This window comes from Lutra lutra, chromosome 4, assembly GCF_902655055.1.
Source record: "Lutra lutra chromosome 4, mLutLut1.2, whole genome shotgun sequence".
In the NCBI taxonomy this organism is placed as follows: Eukaryota; Metazoa; Chordata; class Mammalia; order Carnivora; family Mustelidae; genus Lutra; species Lutra lutra.
In genome coordinates this window covers 134,626,051-134,641,426 of record NC_062281.1, presented here as the reverse complement: position 1 = coordinate 134,641,426, position 15,376 = coordinate 134,626,051, and the positions used below count along the sequence as shown (strand labels likewise).

At 36.3% G+C, this 15,376-nt stretch overlaps 1 protein-coding gene across 5 annotated transcripts in view; it reads right to left on the bottom strand.

Annotated features, from left to right (window-relative positions):
* Window positions 1-15,376, bottom strand: part of SLC44A5 (solute carrier family 44 member 5) — a 405,375-nt gene that overhangs the window by 40,166 nt on the left and 349,833 nt on the right. For all 5 annotated transcript variants that reach the window (XM_047728191.1, XM_047728193.1, XM_047728192.1 and 2 more), the window contains 2 exons: window positions 14,460-14,572; window positions 3,376-3,507 (listed from right to left, as the gene is read on the bottom strand). In XM_047728191.1, coding sequence (XP_047584147.1) covers window positions 3,376-3,507; window positions 14,460-14,572 — 245 coding nt within the window. The remainder of the gene's footprint in view (window positions 1-3,375; window positions 3,508-14,459; window positions 14,573-15,376) is intronic.

Here is a 15,376-nt window from a genome sequence, read left to right as displayed (position 1 = left end):
AATAAAAAAATTAGTGTGTGATTCAAATCAACCCAAAAAACAAACTTCTCTGCAAAATTCAGGACTGAGTTTCATGACTTTTTCTCCCAATTCTGACACTCTAATTTAAGCAGTGCTATGTCTCCCAAAATGCTAATCTTAGAAATTCACTTTCAAAACCTCCAAGAAATCTAGATTAAAATATCTAGCTAGAGTTTGAGCAACACAACTGCTCAGGCTTCATTTCATCTATAGAAATATTTCACACCATTTGTAGAAATGAGAGAAGGAAGGACTGCTATAGGCAGCTCTATTTCAGATGTTTTCACTTTCATTTCGTTGAATAAGAGAGTCATTACAGGAGAAACTTTTTGAATTGCCCACCCCGTTCACAATGCCTCTTCATTAATTGACCTTGCTGACTGACAAGGCAGGCTCTTGGCTGCTGCATTTTTATTTTGTGACTCCACCCATCATGGCTACCATTGAAGGAATCAGGATGTAAACCCAATAAAAGTCTCTAATAAAAGTCTCAGGATTAGAACTAAGGGAATCTACTTCAGTTTTGAACTGAAGGTTATGGACCTCTTGAACTTCGAGTTATACAAACTTAATGAACAGTGTCACCTTTATGTGAAATAAGTGAATTTGCAAAGAAAGAATAAACTGCATGTGTGTTAAAGAAACACAGTAGAGAGGCAATCTTGAGTTCTTTTGGCTTTCTGTTTGCTGGATCCAAGTACACTTGAAAGTCCAACTGTTTTTCTGGTTTTTTTTACTTCGATGAGCCACTTCCATATTCTACCAATCCCTTGCCCCCAGCTTGTTCCAATTTTCTTTTCTTTTTGGCTACCCTCAATTAGTTTCTTTTTACTTTAAGCCAAATGGTCATAATCACTATATTTCCTCAATTTTAAGACACATCTTTAATTAAGTAGTAACTTTTCAGGAAAGGATTTTATTTTTCATTTTTCATCTTTTCATTGATTATAAGATGCATCCTGACTTCAGATAATGTTGAAAAGTGAAAAGTCTGGATCTTAAAATTAAGGAAATAGAGCACTGCTAATCATAGAATCTGAAATTATAGAGGAAACTTAATGGAAATTTAAAGTCCCACCTGCAAAAGAATCTGTTGTATTACATCCTTTGCTAGACAGTTATTCTGCTCATGTCTTAGCACTTTGAGTGACAGGCAATCATTATTTCATTGAGTTGTTACACCACTAAGATTCTGATATCACCAAACACATGTCTTCTTTTAGTTAAATTATGTATGTTGTCATGCATATTTGATTCTCTTAAAAAATAAACTGAGTCCAAAATTATGGGGTATGGCCATATTAAGCTAAAATCATTATCTTCAGACAAACCCGAGAATACAAGATATACCCAGAATCATTTTATATTCTGAAATTGCATTGATGAACAACATTGCATATGAAGCTTATACAAAATTGCATATCAAAACAATTAGAGAAATTTTATTGTCTTTTGAATTTATGTATTATATCTCTTCCTTGTGTTTGAAATCTATTTTCTGAGACCCTGTAGAAAAGCTGGTATAACTCTAACTCTTCTGAAGAGGAGACTGGGAAAACTCATAGCAGAAATGAGAAGAGAACCATCTCCTAACACATCTGAGACTCATAAAAATGATAGTTTTTATATGTATAATTCTGCTTATTTTCAGCGTTTCCATCAAAGAGTATAATTTTACATTATGCCCTTCTCTCTGATACCTAGAATTTTGTCCAATCACAGAGTAAGTAATCAATTAATGTCCAGTGAATGGATTGTGAAAGTGGAGACTAATTTGAGGAAAGACTGGTATTGCAGACTTAAAAATAAAAGCAAACTCTATATTTTCTTCAAAGGACATCTCTTAACTCCTCCAATGGCAGATTCTCATCATGTCAATAATTTTTGTGTTGAAAGCCCTTAAGAAACAACAGTGGAATGACCACAGAACCTGTAATTAAGAGCCACCTGAGAATAAAACTAGAGGTTTCAATACATAATGGATGAGATTCATCATCTCTCGACATGACAGATAATTGCAAGTGAATTGCTGAGAATGTATGGAATCGCTCAAATTCAGGGAAAATGGTGAGGATATGAGTCCCAAGACGCCTGCTCTTTATAATTAAAAAGAAATGGCTACAAGTGAAATAATCTTTCTGCAACATACTTGAAAAAAATTGTTAAATAAAGGAACTAATCTGCGCATGAACTGAAGTGGGAAGCCAAGGAACAAGGATGTGGCATTTTGATCCAACACTGCCCAAGGGAAAGAGAAAAACTCAATGTGGCAGACAAAAGGAATCCGGTGGGGGGCTTCTGTGCAAGGCTAGGTCATCAAGCTTGCCAAGAACCTATAGAATAAAATCTCTTGAAGCAAAAACCTTTGCTAAAAAGGCTACTCATTATTAATTTTGTTCCTCACATGCCTTGATTCCAGGAAAGCAGTGTCCTAGATGGACTAGGTCTGCATTCTGGTCAGGAAGTTATCCTAGTATAGAAACAACTAAAGTGGCACACTAGTTACATAACAGGAGCCTGTCCTTGAAAGCCTAAAGACTTCTGGGGGAAGTGGCAAAACCAAGTTTTCACATTTATGGAGATGAGACCCATACGTGGACCCGGGATGCCCCCCATCAAAATACTGGTCATCTCTGAGGCAATCTCTGGGCTTCTTACCAGGCCTCCTTGAAGTGCCTTGTTTGGCTCTCTAACTTAAACAGTATGAAGAATTCTTTTTTAAAGCAACATGTAATTAGAGATTATTTTAAATCTTGATTAAAGAACATGAAATTGGAGGAATATTATAACAGAACCATTTTAGGAACAAATTAAAGCTATATAAATAAATGTAAATATAAATATAAATAAATTAAAGCTATCTCTGAAATCATCTTGCTTTAAAATTTTTGTTAATATTACCCTTAACTAATTCAATAGTTTGAATAAACACTTCAAAAATATAAATTTATTACTCATTATTTCAATTCCTGTAATAGTTTAAAAGTCTTATGAAAAAAAATTGGTCTTTTTCTGTTTTTAACACAAGTTTAAGAAATCAAACATTTTTTTCCTTTTAAAACACCTTTCTTGGGTATCGAGTTAAAGGCTATAAATATCCACATCCAAACCATTCTAAGGTGAAAGCAAATAGCATGACATCATTGTAAAGTACTATTTTCTTAGATGATATAATAAATTCCCCTCAATGACTTTGCCATTTACTCTAGCTATAAAGATTACAGACACATTTACTTTAATGACATTATGATAAGTGTATCTAACAGGTTACACCAACCCAAGATTTCCTTTAGACAAAGATTCTCTTTCATTATTATTACTTTAACAAAATTAGTTTTTTTAAAATCCACTCACTAAATGCGAACCAAGTTTGTTTCAGTTGGAAGTACATGCTTATATCAGTCTGAATCCCGATGTCATATATAGTTAAGTGAGAATTTGGCCGTCCCTGAAGATTGCTATATTCCTGGTAACAGTACCATATTCCTTGAAAAGAAAAGAAAAACAGACTAATATAAAATTCCATTTCCTGAAATGTAAGCTACACACTTATACATATCTACATGAAATCGAATAGCTGGTCATTTCTACAAAGGCAAGATTCATATTTACAAAGTAAACGTTTTATATGGCTCTAATATTCTAACTGTATATTCTATATCCAAAATAAATGTTATCAGTATTTACCTGGCTGACTATGGTGACTTCTGGCTTTAAATGTCCTTTTGACTAGAAACAACCTCAATGTCCATCAACAGGGACTGGCTAAATAAATTATGGTATATGTGTACAGTAGAATACTAGCTTTTCATATAAATAAGAGAAAGTATACTGATATTCAATGATCACTAAGTTATTTTGATAAGTGAAAAAAGCAAGGTACAAAATGACATAAAAACATGCTATAATTCACATAATAAGAATAATCTTTATATATGTTTTCTTATATACACATAAAGTATCTCTGGAAGGATACACAGCAGTGTATTTTTTTACCTCTAGGGAAGGAAACTTACCAACCAAGGAATAGAACAAGAAGGATATTTCACTGTATAGAATTTATACCTTTTGAAATTTGAAGCACATAGATATACAGTCAATTTAAGAAGCAAATTTGTAAAAATCATTAAGTTGAAAAAATACTTTAGAGTTCAAAAAAATATTTTTGGAGGGAGGAGCAAGATGGCAGAGGAGTAGGAGACCTAATATCATCAGATCCCAGGGGTTCAGCTGGATAGTTACCAAACCATTCTGAACACCTACAAACTCAACAGGAGATTGAAGAGAAGAAGAGCAGCAATTCTAGGAACACAAAAGTGACCACTTTCTGGAAGGTAGGCTGTGCAGAGAAGTGAATCCAAGGTGACATATAAGATGATAGACCAAAGGAGGAGGGGCCAGCTCCTGGCAAGTGGTAGAGCAGCAGAGCACAAAATCAGAACTTTTACAAGTCTGCTACACTGAGGGATGTTGTTTCAGAGGCTAAGCAGGGGATGGGACAGTATGCTCTCAGGACCTGTGGGGGTCACAAAAAGACCAGGGGTGTCTGAAAGTCGCAGGTATCAGAGCAGGGAAGCTGGCTGCAGACAGAGCCAAGATGTAGGCTCTCAGCTTGGGGTTACCATAAACCGTAATCTGAGGAATAGTAGGGCCACTGCTCTTCAAGCAGGGACACCACAAATGGCAGATCTGGGGAGGCACCCTCCTTCCTCCGGGAGAGCAGTGCAGGAGCATGCTGCAGGAATCTGCTGGGTTTGGAGACTCCAAAGTGGGCCATGCACCAGAGATACAAAATGCTCAGTCAAAGTCCTCAGTCACAGGCCAGGTGAGCATGGAGTGCAGTCAGAGACCAGGGGGACAGGAGTAACTGACTGATTTTCTCTGAGGGTACACTGAACTGTGAGGCCCTGAGCTCTTGGCTGCTCTGGGGCCGGAGATGGGAGGCCATTTTCATTCCTGTCCTCTAAAGCTATTCTGAAAGTGTTCAGGGAATAAAAGCTCCCAAGAGTGAACCCAAGCAGATTACTTAGCCTGGCTCCTGGCAAGGGTGGTGCAATTCTGCCACAGGCAAAGATATTTGAGAATCACTGCAACAGGCCCCTACCCCAGAAGATCAGCAAGAACATCCAGCAAAGACCAAGTTCACAAATCAATGAGAACTGCAGAACTCCAGAGCTAGGGGAATGCAACACATAGAATTCATTTTAAAATTCACTTGGAATTTTTCCCCATGATTCTTTAGTTTTTTCAAAGCTAAATTTCTAAAACTTTTTTAATTCTATTTTTTAAAATTATTCTTCTTTCCTATTTTTAAACTACTTTATCTTATCAATACCTTTTTAAAAATCTTTTAAAATTTTCATTGTTATAGTCATATTCAATCCCTTTATTGTATTTAGCCTTGTTTTTTGAATACATATAGGTTTTTCTTTCTTTAAAGTTTTGGGAGATAGTTTCCTCTAACAGCTCAAAATATACCCTAAATCTAATGTATGGCTTTGTTCTAGTCTCTGGCCCGATCAAATGCTTTCCTCTTTTTTTTTTTCTTTTTTTCAACCAACCTCTTTTCAATTCCTTTTTGAGAATCTTTTTAAAGTTTCACCTTTACAGTCATATTCCATCCCTTCATTGTGCTTACCCTTATTTTTGTATATATGTAAGTTTTTCTTTCTTTAAAATTTTGGGAGGCAGTTTCTTCTAATAGACCAAAATCATGTGTGTGGCTCTGTTCTATTCACCAATCTAATATATATACGTGTGTGTGTGTGTGTGTGTGTGTGTGTGTGTGTGTGTGTGTATGTATGTATATACACACATACATATATATTTTTTCACCTTTCTTCCCCCCCCCCCAAAGGTTTCAGGTCTCTTCCGATTTGGTTAGTGTATATTTTTCTGGGGTCATTGCTACCCTTTTAGTATTTTGCTCTTTAATTCATCTATTCTTATCTGGATAAAATGACGAGGCAGAAAAATTCACCTCAAAAAAAAAAAAAAAAAAAAAAGAACAAGAGGCAGTACCAACAGCTCGGGACCCCATCAATATGGACATTAGTAAGATGTCAGATCTAGAGTTACATGTGATGATTATCAAGGTGCTTGCTGGGCTTGAAAAATGCATGACAGATACTAGATAATCCCTTTCTGGAGAAATAACATCCCTTTCTGGAGAAATTAACTAAAATCTAACCAAGTTGAAATTAAAAAGCTATTAATGAGGTGCAATAACAAATGGATAAATGCTACTGCTAGGATAAATGAGGCAGAAGAGAGAATTAGTGATACAGAAGACCAAATGATGGAGAATAAAGAAGCTAAGAAAAAGAGAAATAACTACTGAACCATGGGGGGAGAATTTGAGAGATAAGTGATACCATAAGACAAAACAATATTAGAATAATTGGGATCCCAGAAGAAGAAGGGAGAGAGGGGCAGAAGGTATATTGGAACAAATTATAGCAGAGAATTTCCCTAATATGGTGAAGAGAGCAAGCATCAAAATCCAGGAGGCACATAGAATGCCCTCCAAAATCAATAAAAATAAGTCCACACCCTTTCATCTAAGTCTCATTGACAAAGAGAAGATTCTGAAAGCAGCTTGGGATAAGAGGTCTGTAACATACAATGGTAGAAATATTAGATTGGCAGCAGACCTATCTACAGAGACCTGGCAGGCTAGAAAGGACTGGCATGAAATATTCAGAGTACTAAATGAGAAAAATATGCTGCCAGGAATACTACATCCAGCTGGGCTATCACTGAAAATAGAAAATAGAAGGAGAGATAAAAAGCTTCCAGGACAAACAAAGACTGAAAAAACTTGCAAACACCAAATCAGCCCTACAGGAAATATTGAAAGAGGTCCTCCAAGCAAAGAGAGAGACGAAAAGTAACGGACCAGAAAGGAACAGAGAAAATATAAACAGTTACCTTACAGACAATACAATGGCACTAAATTCATATCTTTCGATTGTTACACTGAATGTAAATGGGCTAAATGCCCCAATCAAAAGACACAGGGTATTAGAATGGATAAAAACCCAAACCTATTAATATGCTATCTACAAGAAACTCATTTTAGACCCAAAGACATCTCCAGATTTAAAGTGAGGGGATGGAAAACAACTTACCATGCTAATGGACATCAAAAGAAAGCTGCGGTGGCAATCCTTATATCAGGTAAATTGGATTTTATGCCAAAGACTGTAATAAGAGATGAGGAAGGACACTATATCATACTTAAAGGGTCTGTCCAATAAGAAGATCTAACAATTTTAAATATCTATGCCCCTAACATGGGAGCAGTCAATTATATAAACCAATTAATAATAAAATCAGGGGCGCCTGGGTGGCTCAGTGGGTTAATGCCTCTGCCTTCGGCTCAGGTCATGATCCCAGGGTTCTGGGATCAAGCCCCGCATCAGGCTCTCTGCTCAGCAGGGAGCCTGCTTCCCTTCCTCTCTGTCTCTGCCTGCCTCTCTGCCTACTTGCGATCTCTGTCAAATAAATAAATAAAATATTTTTTTAAATAAGTAAATAAATAAATAATAAAATCAAAGAAACACATCAACAATAATACAGTAATAGCAGGGGACTTTAACACTCCCCTCACTGAAATGGACAGATCACTTAAGCAAAATATTAAAAGGAAATAAAGGCTTTAAGTGACACACTGGACCAGATGGACATAACAGATATATTCAGGACATTCCATCCCAAACCAACAGAACACATATTCTTCTCTAGTACACATGGAACATTCTCCAGAATAGATCACATCCTGGGTCACAAATCAGGTCTCAACTGGTACCAAAAACTGGGATCATTCCCTGCATATTTTCAGACCTCAATGCTTTGAAACTAGACCTCAACCACAAGGGGAAAGTTGGAAAGAACTCAAATATGTGGAAGCTAAAGAGCATCCTACTAAAGAATGAATGGGTCACCAGCAAATTAAAGAAGAATTTTAAAAATTCATGGAAACAAATGAAAATGAAAGCACAACTGTTTAAAATCTTTGGGACACTGCAAAAGCAGTCCTGAAAGGAAAGTATACAGGAATACAAGTCTTTCTCAAGAAACAAGAAAGGTCTCAAGTACACAACCTAACCCTACACCTAAAGGAGCTGGAGAAAGAACAGCAAAGAAAGCCTAAACCCAGCAGGAGAAGAGAAATGATAAAGATCAGAGCAGAGGGGCGCCTGGGTGGCTCAGTGGGTTAAGGCCTCTGCCTTCGGCTCAGGTCGTGATCCCAGGGTCCTGGGATCGAGCCCCACGTCGGGCTCTCTGCTCTGCAGGAAGCCTGCTTCCTCCCCTCTCTCTCTCTGCCTGCCTCTCTGCCTACTTGTGATGTCTCTCTCTCTCTCTGTCAAATAAATAAAAAATCTAAAAAAAAAAAAAAGATCAGAGCAGAAATCAATGAAATAGAAACCAAAAGAACAGTAGAACAAATCAACGAAACTAGAAGCTGGTTCTTTGAAAGAATTAATAAGATTGATAATCCCCAGGGCGGACTTGTCAAAAAGAAAAGAGAAAGGACCCAAATAAATAAAATCATGAATGAAAGAGAAGAGATCACAACCAACACCAAAGAAATACAAACAATTACAAGAACATATTATGAGCAACTATACACCAGCAAATTTGACAATCTGGAAGAAATGGATGCATTCCTAGAGACATATAAACTACCAAAACTGAACCAGGAAGACATAGAAAACCTGAACAGACCATAACCAGTAAGTAGATTGAAGCAGTCCTCAAAACTCTCCCAACAAACAAGAGCCCAAGGCCAGACGGCTTCCCAGGGGAATTCTACCAAACATTTAAAGAAGAATTAATACCTAATCTACTGAAATTGTTCCAAAAAATAGAAATGGAAGGAAAACTTCCCAACTCATTTTATAAGGCCAGCATTACTTTGATCCCCAAAGCAGACAAAGACCCCATCAAAAAGGAGAATTACAGACCAATATTCTTGATGAACACAGATGCAAAAATTCTCACCAAAATACTAGCCAATAGGATCCAACAGCACATTAAAAGGATTATACACCATGACCAAGTGGGATTTGTTCCTGGGCTGCAAGGTTGGTGCAACATCTGCAAATCAATCAATGTGATACAATACATCAATAAAAGAAAGAACAAGAATCATATGATACTCTCGATAGATGCTGAAAAGGCATTTGACAAAGTACAGCATCATTTCTTGATCAAAACTCTTCACAGTGTATAACTTTTTGATGGGGTCTTTGTCTGTTGTTTTTTTTTTTTTTAAGTTGGGTTGTTTGATTTTTTTAACTTTACCTTTTTTGCTCCTAAGTTGTATGAATTCTTTATATTAGCTCCTTATCAGGTATCTGATTTGCAAATTATTTCTCTATCCAATAGTTTGTCTTTTCATTTGGTTGAGGGATTTCTTTGCTGTTCAGAAGCTTTGTAGATTACATAGTTCTACTTATTTATCTTTGTTTTTATTGCTTGTGATTTTTAGGTCAGATTCAAAAAAATCATTGTCAAGACCTGTATCAAGGAGCTTACTGCACTTCTATTCAAGTATTTAATCCATTTTGAGTTAATTTTTGTGTATGCTGTAAGATAGTGGTCCAGTTTTATTCTTTTGTGTGTGCCTGTCCAGTTTTTCCAACATAATTTATTTATTTTTTTAAATTTTTATTTATTTATTTATTTATTTGACAGAGATCACAAGTAGGCAGAGAGGCAGGCAGAGAGAGAGAGGAGGAAGCAGGCTCCCCACTAAGCAGAGAGGCTGACGCGGGGCTCGATCCCAGGACCCTAAGATCATGACCTGAGCCGAAGGCAGAGGCTTAACCCACTGAGCCACCCAGGTGCCCCTCCAACACAATTTATTGAAGAGAATGTCCTTTCCATTGTATATCTTGGCTCCTTTGTCATAAAATGATACATGAGTAGGTTTATTTTGGGGCTCTCTATGCTGTTCCATTGATGTACGTGTCTGTTTTTATGCCAATATCATACTGTTTTAATTACTATAGCTTTGTAATATAGTTTGAAATCAGGGCATATGATACCTCCAGTTTTTTTTCTCCTTTCTCAAGATTGCTTTGGTTTTTTGGTTTTGTGTTTTTTCTGTTTCACTTTGTTTTTTATGGTTCCATATAAATTTTAGGACTATCTGCCCCACTTATTTTATTTATTTATTTATTTATTTATTGCCCCACTTATTTTAAAAGTACAATTTGAATTTTGATAGGGATTGCACTGAGTCTGTAGATCCTTTGGGTAGTATGCAGATTTTAACAATATTTATTCTCCCAATCCATGAGCATAGAATATCTTTCCATTTTTTGTGTCTTCTCCAATCTTTTTTTATTAATGTCTTATAGTTTTCAATACATAGGACTTTCACCTCCTTTGTTAAATTTATTCCTAGTTATTTTATTCTTCTGATGCAACTGTAAATGGGATTATAAATGGATAGACCACCCACACAGAAAATCAGTAAGGAAATATCAGCCTTTAAACAACACATTAGACCAGGTGGACTTAACAGATGTATATAGAATATCCCAACAAAAACAACAGAATACACATTCTTCTCAAGTGCACATAAAGTCTTTTTAAGGGCGGATCATATGTTAGGCCACAAAACAAGTCTTAATAAATTTAAGAGAATAGAAATTATATTGAGTATCTTCTTTGACCACACTGGTATGAAACCAGAAATTACATGTGAAAACTGAAAAATTCACAAATATGTAGAGATTAAACAACATATTACCAAACAACCAATAGATTAAAGAAGAAATCAAAAGGAAAATAATACCTTGAGACAAATGAAAATAGAAATATACCAAAATCTGTGGTACACGGTAAAAGTAGTTCAAGAGGGAAGTTCATAAGGGCACAGCTTTACCTCAAGAAACAAGAAAAGTCTCAAATAACCTAACGTTATACCTCCCTTGAGGTATAAAGAAAAGAACAAATGAAAGCCAAAGTTAGAAGGAAGGAAAGAACAAAGATTAGAGTAGAAATAAATAAGACAGAGACTAAAAAGACAATACAAAAGATCAATGAGACTAAGAGATGGTTCTTTGAAAAGATGAGAAAAATGGACAAGTGTTTAGCTAGACTCACCAAGAAAGAGAGCACTCAAAATCAGAAAAGAGAAGAGGTTACAACTGATACAGAAATACAAAGGATCATAAGAGACTCCAGTCAATCCTTAAACAACAAGAGGGTTAGGGGTACCTACCCCAATGCAGTCAAAAACCCATATGTAAATTTTGACTCCCCAAAATCTTAACTATTAATAGCCAACTATTGACCAGAAGGCTGACTGATACCACAAGCAGCTGATTAACATTAACCCCTAACACTTAGTATGCTATATGTATTATGTATTCTCATAATAAAGTAAGCTACAGAAAAGAAAACATTATTAGGAAAATCATAAGGAAAAGAAAATTCATTTACAGTACTGAGTTTATAAAAAAATCTGCATATATGTGGACACATGCAGTTCAAATCCATGATATTCAAAGTTCAACTGTACTAAGAACAATTATATGCCAACAAATTCAACAACTGAGATGGATGAATTCCTAGAAAGATACAGCCTACCAAGGCTGAATCATGATAAAATTGAATACATAACAGACCAATTACTACTAAGAAAATTGAGTTGGTAATCAAAAGTCTCCCAACAAACAAAAGGCAGGGACCAGATAGCTTCACTGGTGAAGTCTACCAAAATTCAAAGAAGATTTAATACCAACCTCCTCAAGCTCTTCCAAAAAACAAAAGTGGAGGGAATATTTCCAAACTCATTTTTCAAGGCCAACATTACCCTGATAGAAAAATCAGACAAGGAAACCACAAGAAAAGAGAACTACCGGCCAATACCCCTGATGAACAAATATTTCATTGATATTTCTATTGAAAATAGATGTACAAATTTCTATTGAATATAGATGTACAAATCCTGAACAACATATTAGCAAACTGAATTCAACAGTACATTAAAAATGTCATACATCATGGGATTTATCCCAGAGATGCAAGGATGGTTCAGCATCCATAAATAAATAAATGTGATATACCACATTAATGAAATGAAAGACAAAAATCATATGATAATCTCAATAGATGCAGACAAACATTCAAGAAAAGTCAACAACCATTCCTGTGTTAACAGCTACAACTGAGACTTTCTACTGAACAATTAGCATGTACTAAGCCTCTTTCAAAGGGCTTTATGTACATTATTTTAAGAAATATTCACAGAATCCTATTGTATAGTTGAAGAAACTACTAATTAGACCATGTACTTGCAGAGGTTCACACAGTTCATGTGCAATGAATCTGTGCCTTTTCAAACTCCAAATCCATGTCTGTAACCCCACTGTTCTATGACCTCTCCTGTATAAATCTTAACTTGCTCTGGTCAATAAGAATTGTTCCACTGATGTTCAAGGGCACTTGCCCACAAATAGTCTGGCTTTTTCATATGTTGTTTGCCCTAGGAAATAGGGTGCTGTTAGTAGGAAATGATTGGTTACCCAAGATACAGAGAAAATCAGTTGTCCCAGGTAGTAGCAAAGGTGAGTCACACAGTGTTCCCTTCTCAGTCTAACGGGACATTTCCCCACCCAATGATCGGCTTTAAGCTGACTTGCCACACCATTAACTGCTGAGTTAGAACTACCTAGGGAGTCAACAGGGAGCTGAAATTGGTTGTTTCTCCCATATTTTTGATATATTGGCACTCTCTCTCCTTCTTGCCACTGTCAAACCTGAACTATAGCCAATCTCAGATTTTTCTTGCTCCCCCATGACAAGTCACTGAAATCAATACCAGACTTTACTGTCTTTCCCATCCTGATGACAATAAGAGTGACTGAATCACATGCCGAGGCTATATAGTAGTAAAGGGCAGAGTTTATTTTGAGCGCCGAGCAGAAACATACACAAAAGACTTTTATACAAAAAGGTTTCTTGGGAGTCTTTGATTAAGGGGTAGCAGTTCTTACATTCCTCCACCAGACTGACCCAACCTTTTCACATGTAGCTGCACAGAGGGAGCAGATAAGGAAACCCTGAGGAGACCTGAAGCTGTCTAGAAACCTTTTGAGGATAACAAGGAGGATAGTAACAATAAACCAATACATACATACTGAGAGTTTATTGTTTTTCAGATATTGTTCTGAGAGCTTTATATTCATTGTCTCAGTTAATCCTCACAACCTCGTGAGATGGAGATATGTACCATTTTTTTTTTTTAGATTTTATTTATTTATTTATTTGACAGACAGAGATCACAAGTAGGTAGAGAGGCAGGCAGAGAGAGAGAGAGAGAGGGAAGCAGGCTCCCTGCCGAGCAGAGAGCCCGATGCGGGACTCGATCCCAGGACCCTGAGATCATGACCTGAGCTGAAGGCAGCGGCTTAACCCACTGAGCCACCCAGGCGCCCCGGAGATATGTACCATTACTGTGCTGTTATGGGTAAGAAAACTGGGTCTTATAATCATTAGGAAGCATTTCCAAAGTTCCTCAGTTATCCGTTATGGAGCTGGGATTAGAACTAGGCTAACTATACAACCTGGGGATTCAATATCATTCTTATATTGATATGTGTAAAGCTCTTCTTCAGGTGACAATAATAGGAAATTTCTCTTTTTGGTGTCTGCTACCATAAGAGGGCATTGTCAATCCAAATGGTACTGCAGGGGAAATTACTCCTGAATAGAAACCTCACCAACATTCATATATTGGCCCCATATGTTTATTAGCACTCTGAAAGAAGCTGCCATAAATGCTACTCTGCTCCTTGGAAAAAACTTCAGTTCCTTTTTTGGTGTTCACACTGTACCTGTACTGCTTTTGAAGGGACTGGGTGATTGGTTAGATTTCAAACTTGATACAAATTCTCCACCGAGAGTGTAATTCAGAATACCTGCCTCTAGAGGGTGGTGCCTCATTATGGAGTACTGGCCAGCTATTAGAAAGTGTGACAGTACCTGGATTAAAATTAGTAAATTGAAAGAGAAAAAGAGATCACACTTCTGTAACTACACAGACCTAGCCTTTGATCAAACAAAAAAGTTAAAGGAATAAAATAAGTTTTCTGAAATGTTTTTCATTAACCTAAATGTGTTATTTTTATCTCCATCTTAATAACCATAAGGCATGGGACCAAAGGTCAGTAAGGAAAACATGTAGAACATTTTAATAGCACTTTTTTTCAAAATAAAGAAGATAAAAGTTATAGGAATAATATATGCAAAATTAAATAATTTTTCTCAATTTAATACGTTGGGGTGAGTAGTAAATAATTAAACTTACTGCAAGTTAAATGCTTTCTGGTAATTGATAATGGCAACTGGAAAGAAAAGGACTATTTTGAATAGTCCTTAAAAATCACTATGTGATTTTTAAGAAGGGCGATACCTACCGTAACCTATAATTCCAATCACACCCACCATGAAGACCCAGAAAAGGAATCCAGCTATGAACCTCAGGAGTATCACAAACATCCAACTGAGGAGCATGGCAATAGTCAGGCCACTAGAGGAAAAAGCATAAAACACACAGGGGTCAAGTGTGTTGATCATAACATAAAGTTAACAGCAAGACAACATTTCTATTCAGAATAATCTCAGATTATTCTATTTTAGCTGGCTATGGAAATATTTATAATATTAAAAAGTACAAACAATAGTTCCTATTAAGACTTTCATATGAAAGAGTAGGATCGTCGGGAACGTCACACCTGAGTCAAAATTTGTGTACCTTGGTAAATGGAAGTCCAGTAGCAACCACTGTTCAAAGAAAAACACAATTCCTTCCACCTACAGTTTTGGCCTATCTGCCACAGTTGTCATGCTGTATTTTTTTTTGCCCTCCACACGTCTCACTAAGTGACAAATTATAAAACATATCCATGATAATAACAGAAGGAAACGTTATACATCAGAACTATCTAGAAGTAAGAAAGCAGTCTTAGGGCAGAAAAGAAAAATAATTGCCCACACAGTTCCTGAATCCATGGCTTTGTAGTCATTATTACAGTCTAATTATTTTTAATAATTTGTGATGTTTGACATCACCAGACATCTATTTCAGGTCCCTGGTGATCTGTGGGCCATATTATGGAGCTATGATAACAGCTTCTGTATCTCCTGGGCCATATGACTTTATCAAGCAATCAGCAGCATGACTATGTTTTTGGTTTTAATTTTATCCTGGAGTTTGAAATACCAGAGATACTTCCCCACCCCCCACCCCCAGCCCATATATCCAGGTTAAATCCATATTGAATTCTTCTAGGTAATTTCATTAAACAGAATTCATTAAGATTAGAAATTTGGA